General features: G+C 46.0%; 1 protein-coding gene across 4 annotated transcripts in view; it reads left to right on the forward strand.

Moving 5' to 3' along the window:
- The window catches only part of LOC138763427 (probable voltage-dependent R-type calcium channel subunit alpha-1E), a 252,290-nt gene that overhangs the window by 213,476 nt on the left and 15,899 nt on the right, over window positions 1-22,915 (forward strand). For all 4 annotated transcript variants that reach the window (XM_069937538.1, XM_069937542.1, XM_069937541.1 and 1 more), the window contains exons 37-42: window positions 1,865-1,961; window positions 6,223-6,328; window positions 9,588-9,695; window positions 10,681-10,781; window positions 12,711-12,817; window positions 15,988-16,093. In XM_069937538.1, coding sequence (XP_069793639.1) covers window positions 1,865-1,961; window positions 6,223-6,328; window positions 9,588-9,695; window positions 10,681-10,781; window positions 12,711-12,817; window positions 15,988-16,093 — 625 coding nt within the window. The remainder of the gene's footprint in view (window positions 1-1,864; window positions 1,962-6,222; window positions 6,329-9,587; window positions 9,696-10,680; window positions 10,782-12,710; window positions 12,818-15,987; window positions 16,094-22,915) is intronic.

The following is a 22,915-nucleotide window of genomic DNA, read 5'->3' on the forward strand; positions in this document are numbered from 1 at the left end:
TCTGTTGATAGCTGTGATGTCATCGGCAAACTTGTAGATAGCATTGGAATTATGCCTGGCCACACAGGCATGGGTGTATAACGAGTAGTGCAGTGGGCTATGTAGGCGTCCTTGGGGTGCTCCTGTGTTGATAGGCGTTGTGATGATACACCTCAAATACCCAGATACACTCCCTCAGTCACACAGACACTCTCTCTCAAACACTCTCCCTTACACAGAGATATGGGCCAGATTAACATAGTAATGAAAGTAGCATATGCTACGGGCTCTGGATTTTCAAGGGCCGCCCCCCCCCCCCGTTAATGTACTATGAATTATGAGAAACATTTTAGTTTTCATCTTTGTGCAATGGCTATGAGATACCACACTTAGTTTGTGTTAATAACCCCAATTAAAGCTGATTATAGGCCCAAAATCGCTAACCTTAAAGGTGGGCGCCACTGTTCTCACCTCGCCCGATCGCCTCATCCTAGCCCTGGCCATTCATAGCCCCATCAAACTCCCCATGCGGCAGCAGGGATGCAGTGCTACTGAGTTCACAGAAGCACCACTCCAGCATCTGATCGGGCCACTTCAGGGCCTCCTCGGCAGCTCACGGTGATGGCTTAATGCGGGAGCAATAGGTGTCTGTTACCCATAATTTCCCACGCAGCTGGAGCCACTCTGGCAGTGCCAGGGAAATGCAGAGCGGCTCCAGCTGCGTGGGAAATTATGGGTAAAGAAGACAGCCATTGATCCTGCATTGAGCCAATCGCTGCCGTAAGTTAGTTTTGTTTTGTAAGTTTTAAAGGGGAGGGGAGTGGGGTGCAATTTCATTGTAAATGTAAAATGTGTAAGTAAGTTTTAACGGGGGGGAGGGGGTGGAATTTCAGTGCTTGCCATAGGCACCATGTTCCCTAGATATACCACTGGTAATCACTGCATCTATAGTGACCTGAGAAAGCTAGCATCATTTTGTTAAGAATAATTAAATAATTAAGACTGTTTCAAACTTACCAAAATGAACATGCGGGGTCAGCGTCAGAAACTCTCTTGGGGTGGGGGGTGGGTGGTGAGCTGCCGCAGTCACATTTCCCCCTCATTGTGCGTGCGCCAGCCGGCACTATTTGGGGCCCCTTTAAAATAAAAGCTATAGGCCCCGCGCTACCTTAATCCGGCACTCGCCCTCAGACACAGATATATCGCCCCCACCCCACACACACACACACACACACACACACACACACACACACACACACACACACACATATTCTCTCTCTCTCTCTCTCTCTCTCTCTCTCTCTCTCTCTCTCTCTCTCACTCACACACACATTTGAATGGAGCTTTTGTGACATGGGAGATGTGGAGAGCAAATAGAACCAGGAGAAACTGTTTCTTTAATGATATTGCACGTGTATAGACTGCACGACTCCCTCTCTCCTCTCTGATGCTACTTGTGCACTGCGTACACTTCATCTAGTGGGAACTTGACCAGAAATTCTGTCATCATTTGGGACTTCACTGCATCACTTCACCATGTTTATGCCAAAGCTGAACTCTGAATAGATAAAGACCTGCAAGTAATTGGTGATTAAAGCAAGAGGCCCATTTTACACAGCACTGCCCAGAGTTGGAACTCTCAGAAGGGTTATTGGATTGGGCATTGTCCACAGAGCTCAGGGGAAAGAGCAGTGGAGTGAGATGATTTGGATCGCTCTTCCAAAGAGGCTGTATAAGCTCAAGATGGATTGGCCTCTTTTTGCTGTGATGTTTTTGTTATTCTCAGAACCAAGTCTGTTGTGCTAATTGAAATGGATGTGATTAACTCTGTCCTGTTCTGTTTCTCCTGGACATGGTTACCACCTGTACCTTCCTCCATGCAAAGTGGCCGAATCCATTACACCGACATGTATCAAATGCTGACACTCATGTCTCCGCCCCTGGGTCTGGGGAAGAAATGTCCTTCGAAAGTTGCTTACAAGGTATAAGTAAAATAGACGCTTTCAAGTTGTGAGACCTGAAGTGAGATTACTGGGTCGTGTATGCCTCCTGCACCTTTGAAAATAGCAGCCTAACCTACCTGTTAAATTGCCAATCTGGCCATTTAAGGGGGATCCCGCCCCCTGCGATGACATGGTGAGTGACAAGTCGCCCTCCCTTGTTCCCCATGTTCTTTCTGTTCCCTTTCTGTTTAAAGTTCCAGAGTAACTGGGTGAGCCATTTCCCCTTTCAAATCAGTGGAGGAGGGCACCGGATAAGTTTTACTGGGTTCCCTGATCACCTTTGAGGAAGGTCTGGGACCCCGGTAGATTTTGACTGGCTTGCCCAGTTCAGCCCTTTCAAATACCCCTGTTCCTGGGCCTTCAACCCAGTAAATTGCCCTGTTAACCCCATTTTACAAGGCAATTTGAAAGAGTGTAGGTTCAAACCATGCCTGCCTGACACCTGACACTGTTCTGGGATGGATAGAGGCAATTCTCAATCAAATGGGTTGTTTTTAACATCACCCATTCCAACATGACTTTTGATGGTTAAATTCTCTTTGTCACATTTCTCTGTGATTAGTCTTAGAGAACTTTCACTTGTTTTACTCCCTTCTTAAAGTTGTGTATTTCCATTAGTTGAGTTTGTTTATGTTGGGATGAGAATCTAGAACTTGGGGAGGCAATTGCAATGTTAGTAGGATTGGTGGACAGGGATCTCCTCACCCACCCTAGCTGGGATACCTTCTTCTGTGGAGCATACATTCACATCCCTTGCCTTTGGTCATAGAAAACAGGACAGAGTGGCCCAGGCTCCCCTGGCCATTTCTGAGAAGCAAGCAGGATGACAAACCTCTTGTCTGTGGCTCCAGGTGAAATCTTGATATGATTCTATCCAGACACAGGGTGTTGGAGGGACTCAGCAAGCCAGGCAGTGTCCACAGGATGAGAAGACAGGCAAGGTCTCAAACCAAAATCCCTTCATCAGGAAAGAAAGCAAAATTCCTGTCAAAGGGGCCTGGACCGAGACATTGACTATCACCTTCCGTGGATTCAGCCTGACCCACTGAGTCCCACCAGCACTGTGTTTGATTCCAGTTCTCTAGCCTCCAGGCTCCACATTGATTCAATTAGTCATCTAACTCTTTCACTGTCACAGCACTCATCACCTGAATCCCAGGCTGGAAACCTTTGGCACTGGTGAAACGAGACCTGCAAAGAATAGTGGGATCCTCGCAGGTGTAAAGGGCACAGCCTTCCCTTAGCAATGTCTCGGCTGACCCGTCGATGTTTATTGCATTGCTTTAGTTGTTTGTACCACCAGATGAACTGAATGATCGAGGCCCAGACATGTATAGGTGATCCCCAACCATTTGGATTGTTGATGGCTGTGGTCGAACCTGAATTGACCAACAGTGTTTTCGAACAAAGGAGATACCATTCCTCAAAGACAGGAAGTTCTTTTCAGAGCTTCCGAGCTTGACAGGCTACATATTACCACAGGCCAGACAAGGTGAGGGGTCTCAGATCCTCTACCCTATCTAGAATGGTGCAACTCCTCCCACCTACAATTGGTTGTTTGAGGCACTCTATTTGTGCTGAGTGCCCTTAGCCAGGATAGGATGCAAAACCTGTTAAGGATCATATTGTTATCTAGGATGAAATTCAGCCTGTGTCCCTGGGGTCAGTGAAGGGCAGGACACTATACGTGCAGCTTGACAGAACCCTCCCCAATGTAAGGCTGCCCCTTCAAAAAAGAAAAGGAAAAATTGGGCCAGGGAAGTGGAGTGGATAGACTGCTGGTGGTCTGTCATTGCGGATCCAAATCCCAGGCACTGACCCAAGTGTCTTGCTCCCCAGCCTCAGCAAGACTGCATCTCTTGGTCTATCCACTCCATCTCTCTCTCTCCCTCTCTTCATACCATCTTTCCATTCCCTCCACACCATCTTTCTCTGTCATTTCACATCATCATCTCTTTACACCATCTCCACACCATTTCTCCATCTCACCATGCCATCTCTTCCTCTCTCTATACCATCTCTCCTTCACCACAACATCTCTCTTGATCAAACCCATTTGCCCAAGTAGTCCCATTGTCTCCATGTGCTCCAGCCCCACTGAACTGATGTCATCATACCTTGACTCCATTTTGACCCCCTTGATCCAGTCAGATATGTCCATGTGGGACTGCTGGGGGAGTTTGACCCTGGGAGATTATGATTAGACCCACAGACTGAGCATAGGTGTTCAGCCAACCGTAGTCCAATCTACAGTTGGTCTCACCAATGCAGAGGAATCTACGCCAAGCTAGAAAATGTGGGTGAGCTGGGGGGAGGGGGCTGTTCACTCTGGACGCAGGAGTCTGATGGGAGACCTCATGAGGTGGGCAAAATGACAAGGGACTTGGACAGTAAACAGTACAAGATGATTAATCTTGGCAGAGGGATCACATCCAAGGAGCGCGGGTGGGGGGGGGGGGTGTTGATTGGTGGAGTAGAGATGAGAAGTCACCTCACCCAAAAAGGTTGGGGAATCTCCCTGCCAGAGAGGGTGGTGGTGACATAGCATCCCCCCATCCCCCCACCTTTAAAGGGTGAAAAACTACAGCATGCTGTTGTTCAGAGGGACTTGGGAGTGCTTGTGCATGAATCACAAAAAGTTAGGTTGCAGGTGCAGCAGGTTATTAAGAAGGCAAATGGAATGTTGGCCATCATCGCTAGAGGAATTGAATTTAGAAGTAGGGAGGTAACGTTGCAACTGTATAAGGTACTGGTGTGCACCTGGAGTACTGAGGAAGGATATACTGGCTTTGGAGATGGTCCAGAGGAGTTTTACTAGGTTGATCCCTGGGTTGAAGGGGTTGACTTATGATGAAAGATTAAATCGTCTAGGATTGTATTCGCTCGAGTTCAGAAGAATGAGAGGAGATCTTATAGAAACATATAGGATTATGAAGGGTATGGATAGGATAGATGTAGGAAGGTTTTTTGAGCTGGCCGGGGAAACTAAAACGAAAGGAGTCTCAAGATTCGGGGGAGTAGATTTAGGACAGAGATGAGGAAAAATAGTTTTTCCCAGAGAGTAGTGAATGTTTGGAATTCTCTAACCAGGGAAGTGGTTGAGGCTGCCTCATTAAACATATTTAAAATTTGGTTAGATAAATTTTTACATGATAGAGAAATTAGGGGATATGGGGAGAAGGCAGGTAGGTGGAGTTTGGTCATAAATTAGATCAGCCATGATCGTATTGAATGGCGGAGCAGTCTCGATGGGCCATTTTTGGCCTACTCCTGTTCCTACTTCCTATGTTCCAATCATACTTACATAGCGCCAGGAAGAGCCGTGACCTGCAGGGCTGGGGAAATTAGGTGGGAAGACCCTTGGTGGACACAGTGGCCGAATGGCCACCTTGCTGGATAGTTTCTCTGGATTGAGGAGTTAGGCTGGAATCTTTCGTGGCTGTGGCAGGAAGGGAGGGAGGAGGCTACACAGGAGTTGTGGAAGCCCTCATCCACAGCTCCAATAGTTTTTTCCTTCCACCTGCAATCTCAAAGTTTGCTGTCCACTCAAAGAAACGCCCCGAATAACAATGAAAAATGGAGGCAAATGATCAGAATGTGAGACAGGAGAGGATTTATTTTGTTGCAATGATTATGTTCATTTATCGTGAAATTGTTGGAGATGGGAAACTTGGAGGGTGAAGAACCATCTGGTGAGCTGCCCGCTGTGGGACAAGGAGAGTCACTGTTAGGGGTCACTGGGTCAAGGGAGGATTACTGGGGTGAGGGGAGGGTTTTTGAGTCAGGGAAGATCATTGAGTCAGGGGAGGGTCACTGGGTCAAGGTCATCAGTGGTCAATGGGTGGTCACTGGCTCCAGGGTGGGTCACTGGTTCAGGGGAAGGTCAGTGGAGTGAGGGTGGTCACTGGATCAGGAAGAGGGTCAGTGAATCATGGGGCCACTGTATTAGGTAAAGGTGGGGTTCTGGAAAACCACTGGTAAGACTGAGGGGTAGGATGGATGGTTACCAGCCTGTGTTGCTTGGAAATCCAGAGAGTTTTTGGCAGCAGGAAGATGGAGGTCATGGAGGAGTTGAAGAAGAAAAATGAGTTGGCAAGGCAAGACAAGAGGAGAGGAAAATAATGGTGGCACCTCAGCTGGTAGAGTGATTGGTGTGAGACATTGCTCAATTCAGTCTGGAGTCAGGATGAACAGGCAGCATGGTTCGATCCACTGAGGCTGACTGTACTTCTCCCTGTAGAGACTGGTGCTGATGAATATGCCTGTGACCGAGGATAAGACTGTCCACTTCACCTCCACTCTCATGGGTTTGATCAGGACTGCACTTCAAATCAAGCTTGCAAGAGGTAAGGGAAACGTGAGTTGTTGATGTCCCACCAACTGGCCCATAAGCCTCATCTGGTGTTTATCACAAGGATGGTGTTGAAAGCTGATGTGGAAATTGTATCACAAGGAGTATCATGGAAAGTTCCTCAGACAAGCCAAACACTGTGCCATTGATAGAAATCTATCATTAAAAAAATAGATAGCAGGAGTAAGCTATTGGGTTAGAGACACAGGACACTGCTACAGATGGAATCTAGAGCTAGACACCATCCGCTGGAGGAACTTAGCAGGTCAAGCAGCGTCAATGGGAGAGAAAGAATAGTCGATGTTTTAAGCCAAGACTCTTCATCCAGGTCCATCTCAACATTCATCCAGGCACAGGTCCCTTCATTCCAGTTCCATCATTCTCTTGTCCACACACATTCCCACCAAATATCTATCTTTTTTTCCATTCTTCCCTCTACCCTCCCCACATTTCTGTCTCCCTTCCCTCCCAGCCCTCAAGACCCATTTTCATCCCCTTCCCTTTTGATTCCATTCTCCTTCCACCATAATTTCCCTCAACAGATTCTTCCTGCTCTCCATAGAACACTGCAGCACAAAAGCAGGCTCTTTGGCCCATCTAATCTGTGCTAAACTATTATTCTGCCTGGTCCCATTGAGCTGCACCTGGATTATAGCCTTTCATACCCATCGTATCCATGTTCTTATCCATATTAAAATTGAGCCCACATTTACGACTTCAGCTGACAGCTCGTTTCACACTCTCACCACTCTCTGCATGAAGAAAATTCCCTCATGTTCTCTTTAAACATTTCACCCTGAACTCGTGCCCTCAAGTTCTTGTCTCACCCAACTCAGTGGAAAAAGCCTGTTTATATTTACTCTACCAGTCATAATTTTGTACACCTCCATCAAATCTCCCCCTTCGGTTCCATTTGGTCTCTCATTAAACCACCACCATTCTCATCCTCTATCAGATTCCAACACTAGCTGTCTTTCTTTTCCAATCACTCACCCCTCCCCCCCACAACTAATCTTCTTCCACCTCACCCCCCCCCCCTTCCCCACTCCTTGTTCCTATTGCCTCCCTCCGCTTTGTCTGGCACTTGCCAATCAACCTCATATATCTGTTATTCTTCACCCCTCCTTGGTTCATCAATCTTCTCCCAGCCCCTGTCCTCATGATGCTGCTTATCTCCCTTCTGAACGCTCATCAGTTAAGGGCCCTGACCCAAAACATTGACCACTCTTTCCCTCCTGCTGCGCAGGTTGGTCCACTGACTTCCTGAAGCATATTGTGTTCAGCTTCAGATTCCAGGATCTGCCATTTTTCGTATGTCCCTAGTGCAGAGAGAAAGTATGTGTGTGTGTCTGTGCGCGTGTGTGCGCATGTACACACACATGCAGGGTAACACCACCAGCTGTAGGTTCCCCTCCAAGCTGCATATCGTCGTAATCATGACACAGGAGTAGAATTAAGCCCATCGAATCCACCCCGTTATTCCTTCATGACTGATTTACTTTCCTTTACAACCCCATAGTCCTGCCTTCTCCCCATAACCTTCGATTCCCTTTCTAATGAAGAACCTATCTACCTCTGTCTTAAATATACCTAACAATGGCCTCCAAAGCTGTCCATGGCAATGAATTCCACAGATTCACCACCCTCTAGGTAAAGAAATTTCTCATCTCTCATTTATAGGGACATTTTTGTATTTGAGGCTGTGCCCTCTGGTCCCAGACTCCTCCACCATAGGAAATATCCTCTCCACGTCCACTCTAACCATGCCTTTCAGTATTCGATAGGTTTCTATGAGATTTCCATCCCCCTCCCATTCTTTGAAACTCCAAAGAGTACAATCCCAGAATGTTCAAATGCTTCTCATTTCCAATGATCATTTTACTGAACCTCCTCTGGACCCTTTTCAATGCCAACACATCCTTCCTGAGACAATAAATACATGTCCAGTCCTTCATCAACATGGGCCTCCATGCTGGAACTACCTCCCCAGCAGCACTGTGGGCACCCCTCTATCAGCAAGATGCAGAGGTTCCTTCAAGCACATGGTAAAGAACAAAGACATTTTGTTTATCTGCTTCCACTGTCCTTAGCTTTGAATTTATTTCTGGCCAGCACAAAAATTCTTTCTTGCTGCAGCCAAACTTTAAAAAAAAAACTGTAACAGTTAAGATAATTCAATTTAAAAAGAATAAATACATCAGATAGATAGTTAATAATCATTCCCAGTAATCCTCATACAAAAGCTATTGCAAACAGACCTCATGATGTTGATGCAGTCTATGGTCTGTGCACTGTTTTCTATTATCCATGACTCCATCTATTTCCTTTCTCCTGATCGGACTGGAAAATCTATGTAGCTATGGTGATAGTGTACATTAAATTAAAGAGAAATAATAAATACAAAATATCAGAGTTAATAAATATTCAGTTACCTTTGAACAAGTAAAAGACAGCAGTCCCTGTAACAACACCCTGAACACTGTTGGAAAGAAATTTCTTGAGCCTAGAGGTGCTGGTCTTCAGGCTTCTACCCGAAGGTAGCAGTGAGAAGAGATTGTAACCATGGTTATGGGGGTCCTTTCTGGTGTCGGCTGCCTTTGTGAGGCAGTACCTCACACAGATGTCTGCAATGGATTGGAGGTTAGAGATTGTGATAGACCTGGTTGTGCTTTCAACCTACTGTGTTCCTGGGTACTCGAATTCCCAAACCAGGCTGTGATCCAACCAGCCAGTACGTGTCCACAGTGCACCTGTTGAAGTTTGATAGAGTATCCATTGACATGCCAAATCTCCTCAGATTCTTTCGGAAGTAGTGCCCTGCCACTAATGCCATCATTCTGTAAGTGAGTAGGTTTAAAAATCTCCATATGTTTGAAAACCAACAGGTATCTTTAGCTCTGCCTCTGTGTAGAGCTCGTCGAAAGAATCAAAGACTTGTTGATCCAAACCAAGGCTTTTATTAGCAAAAGACAGGAGCTCTTCACAGGTGGCCGACCAGTCCGGAATGATCCGACCTGGCTAGGGACACAACCCTTTAAGGCCCAGACAATAGGCATGGCTTAGCTCTCAGCCAATCGCTGTAAGCACAGTCTAGATACAGTAACTATATACACTATGTATATTGGTGATAGATCTGTACTATCACACTCTGATTATTGTCTCTCGTTTCTGAGTTTGGGGAGAACTGAGTGTAATCCCCAGATTGTCAGTTGTAAAGAGATATATACTGACAGGCAAATGAACCTCTTTGGCAGGTGGAGCAGACAAGCAGCAGCTGGACGCAGAGCTGAGAAAGGAAATCATGATAATTTGGCCTCACCTCTCACAAAAGACGCTGGACCTCTTGGTTCCCATGCACACATGTAAGTGAAGCAAAGGCAAAAGAATGTGGAATCCACTCAGCAGGAGTGAGGTGGCAGCTGACCAGAGGGGGTTCAGGTCAGTGAGCCCTCAGTCGCTGAAAGTGAAGTAGGCACCTCCCCAGGTAAAGTATGCCCAACCATGGTCATGTGGTCGAGCTGGACACGGTCATGCCATTGGCAAGTTGGATGAACATCATCATGTTATAAAGCACAATTCCCCTGAAGTACGGGTGTATGAAATGCATTGATCAGCATTTTTTTATGAGCAGATCCACAGTGAGGTGGACTGCCCAGTCCTGTCTTGAATCTCCAAGCATGAACCCAAAGTTAGTCTTCTTTCAAACACAAGGGCATTTGTAGGCCAATTAAACAGGATCTGTGTCACAATGGGTTAATGTCACAGTCAGCGCAACGTGATTACAGCCCCAGCGACCCAGGTTCAAATCCCCCACTGTCAGGAGTTTATACGTTCTTGCTGTGAACTCCAGATGCCCTTGTTGCCTCCCACCTCCCAAATATGTATGGGTTGGGGGTGGGGGAAGTGGGGACTAATTGGTGACATAAGTGTAATTGGGCAGCTTGGGCTCGTGGGCCAGAAGAGCCTGTTACTTTGTGGATACCTGTCAAAGGATTCAGGCCCAAAGCATTAGTGACCCTTTACTTCCCTTTACTTTCCCCATCACGTTTGTGTGTTGCACTCGACCCCAGCATCTGCAGAATTTCTGGTTTACCTATCAGGGCCTTTTACTGTGTTGTATCTCTAAATTTTTTAAAACTAGGCATTAAAAGTCTTACTTGTGCAAAAAATAAATCAATAATAGTGAACAACTGTATTTTAAAAAGACAATGAGAACAGAAAACAGTGATAATAAATGTTCACATTAATCCTTGGGCAAAACATAGGGTGGACAGTCCTTGGGCTGTTTGAGCAATCTGTCTGCACTGCTTTCTACAATCCATGAGACTATTTTGCATTCTCCCCCAGACTCGGACTTAACCGTGGGGAAAATCTATGCGGCAATGATGATCATGGATTACTATAAGCAGAATAAGAACAAGAAGTATCAGAAGCTGCAAGAAGAGCAGGTATTGGCTTCCGAATGGGCAGGAAGTAAATGTGCTGGGTTCCAGGAAACGGGGGATGGATGAGGAAATGTGGAATGGATGAAATCAGGGAGGAATTGAAGGATGAGGGCAGCGCCAGCAGATTGATGCATGAATTCCTCTGTGGGGCAGGGCAGAATCTGCGGAGGGGAGCCAGGTGAAATGGTGTGCGCTGATGGATGGGCTCAGGAGCAGGGGATGGGACACCCAGCAGGATTTGGGAAGTGGGGTGTTGTCATGAAATTTCAGTTGAGGGGAGATGAGGCAAATGATGGGGCGGGACCATTCGAGCGGCAGAATCTGGGAGGATGGGCTGAAAGGAGTGATGAAGGGAGTGGGGTGGACAAGTAAAGTCATTGTGCTCTTCTGCAGGACCTCAGCTGGCTGGGTTTAACACAGCTATATACCCGTCCTTAGAAGGCTTTCATCTGCGTTGCTATTCTGCCGCCTCCACTGCTTGGAGACCCTTTCACACCACCAAGTACATGTGGGTTGAACTGGGTAATTTAGCAGGTCCATATCCAGTAATCGCACAGTGGGAAACATCCCAACTGGGCAGGGCAAGTTAAAATCAACTGAGCTCTGACTCTTGGTGGAGGCCAGAGTCAGAGCCTGGCTGAGTTAACTTGTTAATCACTCTGTGGTTGAATGAATTGTTTACTCCAATTTCCGGATCCTGTTAGTGCCTGCGTGCTTCCGTCAGTCATTCAGAGCACAGCTGGTGGTAATGTCAGAGCGCAGCCAGCCATGCTGTGAAGTATAACTGTGCAGTCGGCGTGACTGTCAGAGTGTGGCCAGCAGGGCTGTTAGCGCGTACCTGTGCTTTAAATCATTACAATATTACTTTTAATACCAAATACAATGTAAGTGCTTTGTAAATTGTTATACTCTATTGTTTAGGGAATAATGACCAGCTGGTCCGTGGGGTTTGTCCTAAGTTTGAACAATCTAAGGCCCATTGCAGTAGATTTTCCCATGGTCTTTTATACATTGAGTGCATATGTGCTTTATTCCCACTACGATTTCACTGCCCTGCAAGTACATAATACATCACTCACATTGTCAACGCTGGAGGTGGGACTCCCCCTTAAAATATCGGGTTCCTGATGAAGCAAGTAAATCATGGTGCAGTGGGAAAGACTCCCTGGGTGCAGCAGGCCCGGGAAGTTTGCCATCTTCCTAGGAGGTTGGCAGTGTGAAAGGGGCTTTGATGTACTGATTGCTCCATCAGTTAATCTTCACTGGCTTTCGTGTGGGTTCAGCTATGCCGTGTGTGGGTGTTTGGGGACCTGATGTGGCTAATCAGAAGCAGAGAAGCCCAGAGTAAATTCACCAGAAAGTTGCCTAGCTCAGAGGGTGTGAGCCATAGGGAAAGGTGGGACAGCCTTGGATATTTTCTCTGGCATTAGAGGCTGAGGGGAGATCTGACCATGGTTTATGAGAAGCACTGGTTAGGTGCAAGGTCAGATTTTTTATCCCAGGGTAACAATGTCATGTATGAGAGAGAAAGCATTTAAGGTAAAGTTCAAAGGAGATGTGAGGGGCAAGTTTTGTACACAGAGAATGGTGGGTGTCTAAAACAGTGGGAGGTACAATAGTGGCATTTAGGAGACTTCCAGATAGATAAGTGAATCTGCAGGGAATAGAAGGAGATGAATCGTGTGCAGTCAGCAAATGTTTTTAATTTGTCATCATGTTCGGTACAGACATTATGAACCAGAGACCTAGAATGTGCAATTAGATGGGGTGGTAATGATTCTGCTTCATTTTATCTCAGAGAATTGCCCCCATGCCATGAAATCAAGTTGTTTTGGGATCAGGCTCTGTACTGAAACCGAGATGAAGCAATGGCAGTCAGAGTGTGTGCTCGAGCTGGGACTGATGAATTCACTTCTCTCTTCCCTCTCTCAGAGTCGAACACCCATGTTCCAGCGGATGGAGGCTTCTTCTCTGCCCCCACAGATTATTTCGAGCACGAAAGGCCTGCCCTATCTGCAGACAGGCACAGGACCTGACATGTAAGTTGTATGTGATTAAATGGTGCCATTCAGAGCCCTGAACTCTTCATGAGTTAAGGCCTATCAACCATTGTTTGGAAATCATTCCGAATCCCAGTTCAAAAGTCTTTTAAGACAGAGATTGGAACCGATAAGCTCTTCAGCGAATAAAAGGGGCCATCAAAGCAATTCCAGTGCTTTGAGGAACCAACAGCTAAGTCCAAGGCTGAGTGTGTAGGGCACATACCCAAAAATGCAGAGACCTTTCCTCTCCCAGGTCTGTTAGTAAGCAGGTCACAGGTCAGGGATCGGAAGCTGGGGAAATAACAGGAGGGGTGGGTAGAGAGAATTGGAGCTTGAGTGAGATCAGGAATGGGTAGAATCAACAGAAGGAGCAGGTGTCAAGTTCAAGTTTATTTATCATCCTATTGTATCAGTACAACCCGAAGAAACAGCATTCTCTGATCCACAGTGCAAAACAGTGCAAAGACACATAGAGACATTACGCTCAATCAAACGATACATATGCACTGAACCCATATACTGTACATATATTAAAATAAATATTATTTAATAAACAGTCGATTCATGGGGAGTTGTTTCAGCAGTCATTCAACATTCTCTCTGCCCATGGGAAGAAGCTGTTGCTCAGCCTGGTGGTTCTAGCTCTGATACACTCTTTCCCAATGGCTGTAGCTGGAAGATGCTGTATGTGGAATGGTAGGGGTCCTCCCTGATTTTGTGAGCCCTCTTTAGATAACGATCCTGGTAAATCATATTAATAGGGGAAGAGGGAGACCTAAGTGATCCTCTCTGCCACTTTTATGGTCCTGTAGATTGACCCCCAATCCAATGTTCTACAGCAACTGTACCACACTGTAATGCAGCCAGCCAGGACAATCTTGATAGAGCTCCTGTAGAAAGTTGACAGATTGGTGGCCAGTGGCCTCACCCACCTCAGCCTTCTAAGGAAGTGCCATCACTGTTGTAGCTTCTTGACAGAGAGATGTTTAACTCCAGGGTAGGTCACTTCTTAAGTGGACTCCAAGGAATTTGGTGCTCTCCACTACTGAGCTATTAATGTGTAGTGCAAGTATGTCTGAAAGAGGGAAGCATAATTATCGAAGGCAGGGTCAAGAGAAGGAAAGAAGTTGTGTTGGGAGAAAAAGTGAGATCAAGGAAAGGAGTGGGATTGAAGGAAGAGGTGGGAGCAAGGGAAGGGTGGATTGAAGGAAGTGGGAGCGAGGGAAGGGGTGGGATTGAAGGAAGAGGTGGGAGCAAGGGAAGGGGTGGGATTGAAGGAAGGGGTGGGATTGAAGGAAGGGGTGGGATTGAAGGAAGGGGTGGGATTGAAGGAAGGGGTGGGATTGAAGGAAGATGTGGGAGCGAGGGAAAGGGTGGGATTGAAGGAAGAGGTGGGAGCAAGGGAAAGGGTGGGATTGAAGGAAGAGGTGGGAGCGAAAGGAGGAGTGGGATTGAAGAAAGGAGGGTCAAGGGAAGGGGGATTGAGGGAAGAGGTAGGACTGAGGGAAGCTCATCTCTTCCTGTACTCTCTCAGCTATGTTAACTTGATTGAATAAAATCAATGCCTGTGGGCTCCTTGTGGAATCTTCTTAATTTGGGAGGGTTGCTGCAGCTGCTGTGAGAGCCAGTGATCACCAGGAGAACCCCTTCACAATGCCACCTGCCCCCCCCCCACCCCCATCCCCGTAATGTACTGTCTAGTTTAGCCAATGGACCTGGAGTCGGATCGCTCATGCAGGGTGCTGGGCTCAGAGTGTCGACTAATCTGTGGGGTGGGGGGGTGGGGGGGGGTATTTCTCAAGGTGTGCAGTGACATCCGGGGAAGACTTGAAACCATGGCTGCCTGCCCCGTCCTCTCATAATTAAAACAATTCCTGAACTTAATTTGCAGGTGAACAAGGATGTTATTCCCAGTGTTCTGCCCAATTCTAACCCCTTTGCCAACACTTCCAAAACATTTGTTTGCTCTTATCATATTGCTGGTGATGGGAGACCATTCTATAGGTATATCAGCCACTGTGCTTCCTGAATTGGAGCAGTGTCTTACCAAATGATGTTTGAATCCTTTATCCACAAAAATACACAGTTTGTTTACTCTGCAAAGGCATACAAGCAGCTCCACTATCAAGAAAAGAGAAGGATGTCCCTTCAGAGTGTCTGTGCATCCCATATAAGCTCCTGCATCCCCATAACCTCCACAGCCACACGGCCTCCTCTCCGATCCAACAGTGAACCCAAGCTCCAGGCATCTGCATCCCCCTCCTCGGCCCCCTGATTCCCAACCCCCAATATGATCAGGAAGCCATCAACGCCCGAGGATCTTCAGGAGCCCAGCTCGCCATCAGCACCTTCGCACATCCTGGTCCCGATACCTGATTCCCATGACCCAGTCATAAAGTCACATCATGTGGAAACAGGCCCTTTGGCCCAACTTGCCCATACCGGCCAAAATGTCCCACCCACACTAGTGTCATCTACCTGCTTTTGGCCCATATCCCTCTAAACCTATCCTATCCATGAATCAATCAAAATATTTCTTAAAAATTGCAACAGTCCCTGTCTCAACCACCTCCGGCAGCCTGTTTAGTACACCGCCACCTTCTGGGTGGGGGAAATAAAAGTTACCACCAGGTTTCTGTTAAATCTCTTCCTTCCCCCTCCCCCCTCACTTTAAATCTATGTCCTCTCATTACTGATTCCCCCCACTATGGGCAAAAATCTCTCTGCGTTTACCCGATTCACCTCATCCTCCTGCTCTCCAAGTAACAAAGCCTGTTCAACCTCTCCCTACATCTCAGTTTCCCAAGTCCTGGCAACATTCTCGTAAATCTCCTCTGCCCCTCTCCAGCTTAACAACATCTTTCCTGCCTTGTGGAAGGGCTCAAGCCTGAAAGGTCAGTAATATACTTTACCTCCTATGAAGACTGAGAGACCTGCTGAGTTCCTCCAGCATTTCTGTATTTTTACTGGCATCTTTCCTGCAGCACCGTGACCAAAACTGAACACAATTCTCCAAATGAGGCCTCATCAACATCTTGCACAACTGCAACACTTGGCTGAACTTGTCCCAACTTCTGTGCTCAGACTTTGATTGCAGAGCAATGGGCAATGATTAAGCAGCAGTCACGATACACTACTTACTATATTTCATTCTCTCGTCCTCACAGGGATAGCAGAAGTGAATTCACTCCATTGGTACCATTACCCCCAGTCATGTTCCAGCAAGGCAGAACTTCAAGCCAAGGAGAAGAAATCCACAAGCAACGACCTAAGGTATGGATCCAGTCTGTAGACAGATTAAGTGGACAAAGTTAGAGGGAAGGTGTTGGCTTCTGCATCTTCTTCCAGCGACCGAGGAAGACTGTAGATATAAAATTACATGATCATGAAGGACATGCATCAAATGAATGCTCACAGACACTTTTCCAGGATAGATGATTCTAGAACTTGCAGCTTAAGGTGAGAGGGGAGAGGTTGAAGAGCAACCCAAGGGACAACCTTTTCACTCAGAGGGTGGTCCGTGTCTGGAACAAGCTGCCAGAGGAAGCTGTAGCACTCGGCACAATTGCAATGTTCAAAAAGGGATTTGGACAAATTTCTGAAGAGGAAGGGCCTTGAAGGATATGCAGGCAAGTAGAACTGCCAACGAGGTCAGCATGGATGAGTTGGGCTGAAGGGCCTGTTCAATGCTGGATAGCTCAATGGCTTTAATCATGAATGAGAGGAGGATGAGGGAGCATTGTTTTTGGCACGGGAAGAATTAAGAGATATCTACAACAGTCAGTACATATTAACAAGTCGATGGGCAGGATGTGTACAGGTTGCCAGGGATGCACAAGCTGTCTGTAGAATGTAAGCAGAGAATACCGACAAATGAGCAGAAATGAAACACCTTGTGAACATCAGGCCATTAACAGGTCAACAGGCTGTGTCGAGATAAGCAAAGTACACATGCCACAACAGGGTTTCTGCAGATTACCAAGCTGGGCATAAAATGGAAGGATCTACATGATTGGCACCGTATATAAATTTAAAAGCTGGTGAACAGATTGCAAAGGTGACAACGAATTGCTGGGGCAAGCACATAACATCATGTTGAGATTAGCCTGACACAAAGATTAGCAGCGAAAGTACAAATTCAAAGGAAATGTCAAATTGCCACATAATGTGCAATTACAATACACAAACGTGGTAGAGAAACTCAGCAGGTCATGCAGCGTCCATTGGGAGTAAAGGGTAAATAACATTTCAGGTCTGACCGCTTTGTCAGGAAACATTTGTTACTGTGGATGCTACGTGACCTGCTGAGTTTCTCCACCGTTTCTGTGCTTTCAACTCGACCCCAGTATCTGCAGGTTTTATATAATTTCATACAGCATGGTAATAGGCAATTTTGCCCAATGAGTCCATGCCGCCCAATTTACACTCAATTAACCTATACCCCTCCGCACCGCCCCCCCGCCCCCCCCACCCCGGTACATTTCGAAAGGTGGGAGGAAACTGGAGTCCAGGAGAAAAGCCACACAGACACAGGGAGAATGTACAAACTCCTTACAGACAGCACAGGATTCAAACTCTGGCCCTGATCGCTGGCGCGGTTAAGACGTTGTGCAAACTGCTACTCCAACTGTACCACCCACACTTATTTAACCTCGTGCAATTAAACAAGATTTGTACAAATTAACAGGGTTGTGTCTGGATGTATATTTAATGCACATATTAGTGCTGTGACTTGTTAAAACAAACTTCATCCAAAAACAGCCACATCTCATCTCTTCAGGGTATCTCCCCTCCATTGACTCCAACCTGAATGTTCCCCATCCCTCGACTCTTGGTTTCTATTTCCTCTCCACAATTCACAGTTAATTCACACCCATTTTTTCTGCCTGTTCATGCCCCACCAAACATATTCCCTCAAACCTCAGTACCAGGCCTGGATTAACCATTAAGCAAAATAAGCACGTGCTTAGGGAACCAGGGGAAGGGGGAACCACAGTGTTTATTCCAGTGCCAGATTTCCCATGATGCAGCTGAACTAGGATCCCACAAAATGCCTCTCCCCCCCCCCCCCACACAATGAAAAAAAATTTTTACAAGTTATATTTTATATAGTTGTGGGGTCTGGCCTGGAAGAACTAAGCACTTATTGAGTCTTAATGACTTGTCATTTAGACAATGGAAGGGTTGAGGGGAAACCATTGTTGGGCTATGCTTAGGACACTAGATGGCCTTAATTTGGCCTTTATCAGTGCCATTCTGTTCCCCACCCCCTTGTCCTGTCCCTTCCATCCATATTCGGTACACCACGCGCTCTCTACCTTTGAAGAATTCCAATTCTCCAGCCCTACCTTCATCATGGATGCACGATTCCTGTTCACTCCTACTTCCCATCAGAAAGGCCTCAGGGCCTTCTATGTCTGAGAGCCACTCAGACCCTATTGACTAACTCTCCTCCACTTGGCTGAACTTGTCCTCACCCTCAACAACTTCTCCTTTTACCCTTTCCATTTCCTCCATGCTATGGGCAGGTGCATGGGCCCCAGCTACGCCTAACTTGTTGTCGGGTCTGTGAAACAGTACCTGTTCCAGTTGTACTCGGGACCGTCTGCCAAACTCTTCCTTTGCTACATCAATGACTGCATTGCTGCTCCATCCTGCACCTGTGCAAAGCTCAATAATTTCCACCCTGTCCTTGAACTTTCCCAGATTGTTTTTTCACCTTTCTTCCCTTCCTTGACCCCTTTGTCTCTATCTCCACCAACCCCCTCCCATTTCCTAATGGTCTCTCCCTCTACCTGTCTCTCCACCTCCCACATCTTCTGTCCCATCACCTCTGGGCCCTTCCCCCAACTTATTTCCCCTTTCACATGTATATAATATTACCCCCTTTAGTTTCCACAAATGGTTCTGACCCAAAACTTAAACTGACCATTTCTACCCATGGATGCTGCCTGATCCACTGGGTTCCCCCAGCAAATCTGTGTCTGCTCGTCATACAAAGCAAGACAAACCAATAAGGGCTTGGCACCCGGTTGCTCGCTCCTTCGACCATCAGCACTCCTTGACTGCACTGTGCACCAACTGTGGAATGCACTGCAGCCTTTGCCTGTGCTCCCCATCTCCTCCCACAACCTAAGACAGCAGCAAGGAGGGAATGCCACCCCCTCCAGGCATCCCTCCAATACCCACACCATCCTGAACTGTAAGTGTACCACTGGCACTACATCCATGATTTCAGATTTATTGTCAGAGTACATACATGGCATCACATACAATCCTAAGATTCTTTATTCTGTGGGCGAGGCAGAATTACCACTTATTGGTAGTGCAAAAAAAACTGACTCAACATACACATGTAAACAAATAAAGAAATGTAAACAAGCTGGCTGTGCCTTCCAGGGTGTTTTTATGCAGGGCCTCTGCTTCAAGGCCAGCTCCATCGATGGAGAAAAATCTACACTTACCTTTTTATGGAGCCCTAAAAGGCTGACCCATCTCGCTTTTATGTGGAGCAGCACCTCGATGCGTCCTCTGGAGCTGATGTAGGCGGGGCAACTGTTGGCATGGCGCTGCCCATCAACATGACAGCATAAATGCACAGCGACCAATGGACGTCTTCATTACCCATAATCCCTCAAACAGCTGGAACCGCTCTGGGAAATGAAGAGCAGTTCCAACTGTGTGTGGGATTATGGGTAATGAAATCAGCCATTGATCCTTCTTCTGCCCAACCAAATCTCCATTTAAAAAAAAATTAGCCTACCCAATGTGATTGACCCTTGCCCGACAGCGTCTTCCCTCCGTTTGCACCTGGGCACCTTCACCTTCAAGGTGGAAATGTGACAGCATCCGTGCAGGTCTTGACTTGACTAGGTCTTGGGTTGCGGGCTGATGGCATTGTCATGACATCATGAGCCCACCCCTAGCTGTGCATTTATGAAGCAAGATGGAGCACTCTGCTCCACCACTGGGACTACCCCCTGGAAGGATCGGAGTTGGGGTCTTGGAGCCGCTCCTGGAGCATTTATGAAGATAGGGTCAGCGACAAGGGCAGGGAATCTCTGCCTTTCCAGTCGCATTTTTTTAACTCTATAAAAGGGAGAGGGAGAGTTTTAAAAAAATCAATAAAGTGCAAAAGTAAGAATTTTTAAATACTTCCCTGATTGAGTTTGTCATTGAGGAGTCTGATGGTGGAGGGGTAGCAGCTGTTCCTGAACCTGATGGTGCAAGTTTTCTGCCACCTATATCTCTTTCCTGGTGTTAACAGCAAGAACAAATCATGTGCTGGGTGGTGTGGATCCTTGAAGATTGCTGCTGCTCTCTGATGGCAATGTTCCCTGTAGATGTTCTCGATGGTGGGGAGGGTTTTACCTGTGATATCCTGGGCTGTGTCCACTACCTTTTGCAGGGCTTTATGTTCAGGGGTACTGGTGTCCCCATGCCAGACCATGATGCAGCCGGTCAGCACACATTCTATCACACATCTGCAGAAATTTGTGAGCTTAAATCCTGAATCACTGCCTTGCATGGCACTGTTGCAGCTGCTTCATCGCATTCCCTGCCACAGTTCAAGGGAGGTCTTCACTGCTTCTTTCTCCAAGGTGGGAGGAGCACAGCAATAGGCATCAATCTCACTAGTATCAGGTGCATGTTACAAATGAATAAAGAAAGATGATGGTGTGTCTGATAATGCCTGATAATCTGCACATATGTTGGCGAACTGCAAATATTCAGCAATCTGCACAAACTGTGATAAATCTAGTATGTTTTGAGCGTTGAGCAAATAATAAGAATGACGAAATGTGACTTTACTGACAAGGTCTATAGTTACACTCCATATTCTCAAAAACTAAGCTACCTTGCTGAAATCTTGTTGCCCGTCAGCTTCAGTCTTTCTGGGCCTCTCAATTTGGATTTATTTGTTCTTGACATTACCCTTCACTTTAAACCTATGTTGTCTGGTTACTGATTCCCCTACTCTGGGCTAAAGACTCTATGTGTTCACCCAATCTATTCTTCTCATGATCTTGTACACCTCCATGAGATCACCCCTCATCCTCCTGCACTCCAAGGAATAAAGCCCTAGTCTGCTCAGCCTCTCCCACTGAGTCCTGGCAACATTCTCGTAAATCTTCTCTGCACCCTCTCCAGTTTGATGACATCTTTCCTGTAGCATGGTGACCAAAACTGAACCCAAATGGACCCCTTTCTCTACAACATTCCCCATGTCAGACCTCCTAAAATGCAATTCCTCACATTTCTCTGTATTAAATGGCATCATCCATTCCTTTGCCCACATGCCTAACAGATCAAGATCCTGCTACAATCTTTGGTAACCATCTAAAGGATCTACAATACCAGGGACTTTAATGTCATCCACAACTTGCTAATCATGATGTGTATGGTTTCATCTAAATGATTGATGTAGATGACAAACAGCAATGAGCCCAGTACCAAAGCCTGTGGCACCTCATCAGTCATAGGCTTTCAGTCTGAAAAACAGCCTTTCAATCTTTCATCATCATCCTCTGCTTTTTACCATGAGGCCAATTTTATACCCAATCTGCTATCTCTCCTTGCATTCTAACCTTCCAGAGCAGCCTACCATGTGGAACCTTATCAAAAGCCTTGCTGAAATCAAGATATACATCTACATCTCTGCCCTCGTCATCCTTCTTGGTCACATCTTTTAAAAAATCTCAATCAGATTCATGAGATGTGGCCTCCCACTTGCAAAACTGAGCTGACGATCCCTAATCATTCCTTGTCCATCCAAGTGCATGTATATCTTCTACCTCAGAATGCTACTTAGTAATTTACCAACCACAGATGTTAGACTCACTGGTGTGTAGTTCCCAGGATTTTCCCTGCAGCCCTTGTGAACAGAGGCAGAATGTTTGCCACCCTCCAGTCTTCAGACACCTCACCGGTAACTTAATGATGAGTCTGAAATCTCAGCCAAGACTCCTCCAATATCGACTCCAGATTCCCACAATGTCCTTGGATATATCTGATCAGGCCCTGGGGATTTGTGTACATTCATACACATCAGATCCTTCAGCATCTCAATTATAATACTAACTGTTCTCAAGACATAACCATTGACTACCCCAAGTTTCCCAGTCTTCATGTCTTCCACCACAATAAAAATATAGGAGAAGTACTTGTTGATGTCCTTGCCCATCTCCTGTGGCTCCACACAGAGTTGACAAATTGATTCCTGAAGGGCCCTTTTTTTCTCTCTGGTTACCCTTTTTTCCCTTTATGTACTGATAAAATCCCTCAGGATCATCTTTAGTATTATCTTGTCCTCTTTTTGCCCTCCTAAGTTCCTTTTTCAATATGCTCCTCAGTTCCCAAAACTGCTTGTCCCTGCTCTAAGCTTCCTTCTTGCTCTTGATCAGAGCTTCAATTTCCCTTGCCATCTAAGGTTCCCAACTCTTGCATGTCCTGGACACTTGTCAACACACTTGTACAAACTAAATTGAATCAAAAAGGGATAATAAATCCAAAAAGATAGATAATATTAACAGTTACAGTGGTGCAAGAAATAAAGGTGATGTTACAAAAGTGCAGTCAGTGCTTTTGTGTTGTTGGAGCAGTTCCTGATTAGTTTTTTTAATACTTTATTTTAAAGTTTGAATACATGTAGTGTATATATAATCCTCATACATCCATCATTTTAATACAACTTGTTACTGATTACAAAACCAAAATATACCCCCTTCCCTTAAAACTAAGATCCTCCCTAATCCCAGCCCCCCTGAAAAAACCAAATCAATCATTACTTATATTTGTTAATAACATAATAACATACTAAAGAAAGAAATAGATTAAAAAAATTTTAAAAAGAGTAATAAAAGTAGTGGATTGTATTAAGGCAGGTCCAAAATCACAGAGGACTTAACTATCAAATATTATCTGTAATAACTGGTGAGGTTGTAGGGAGCGGTGAGTAAAGACTAACCCACAGTACCTATCTTATGCATATATGGGCTCCATATTTGTAAATATCTATTATATTTATTCCTTAAATTATAAATAATTTTTTCCAATGGGATGGATTTTTGTATTTCCGCATGCAGTCTATCTACA

Source organism: Narcine bancroftii, chromosome 5, assembly GCF_036971445.1.
Source record: "Narcine bancroftii isolate sNarBan1 chromosome 5, sNarBan1.hap1, whole genome shotgun sequence".
NCBI lineage: Eukaryota > Metazoa > Chordata > Chondrichthyes > Torpediniformes > Narcinidae > Narcine > Narcine bancroftii.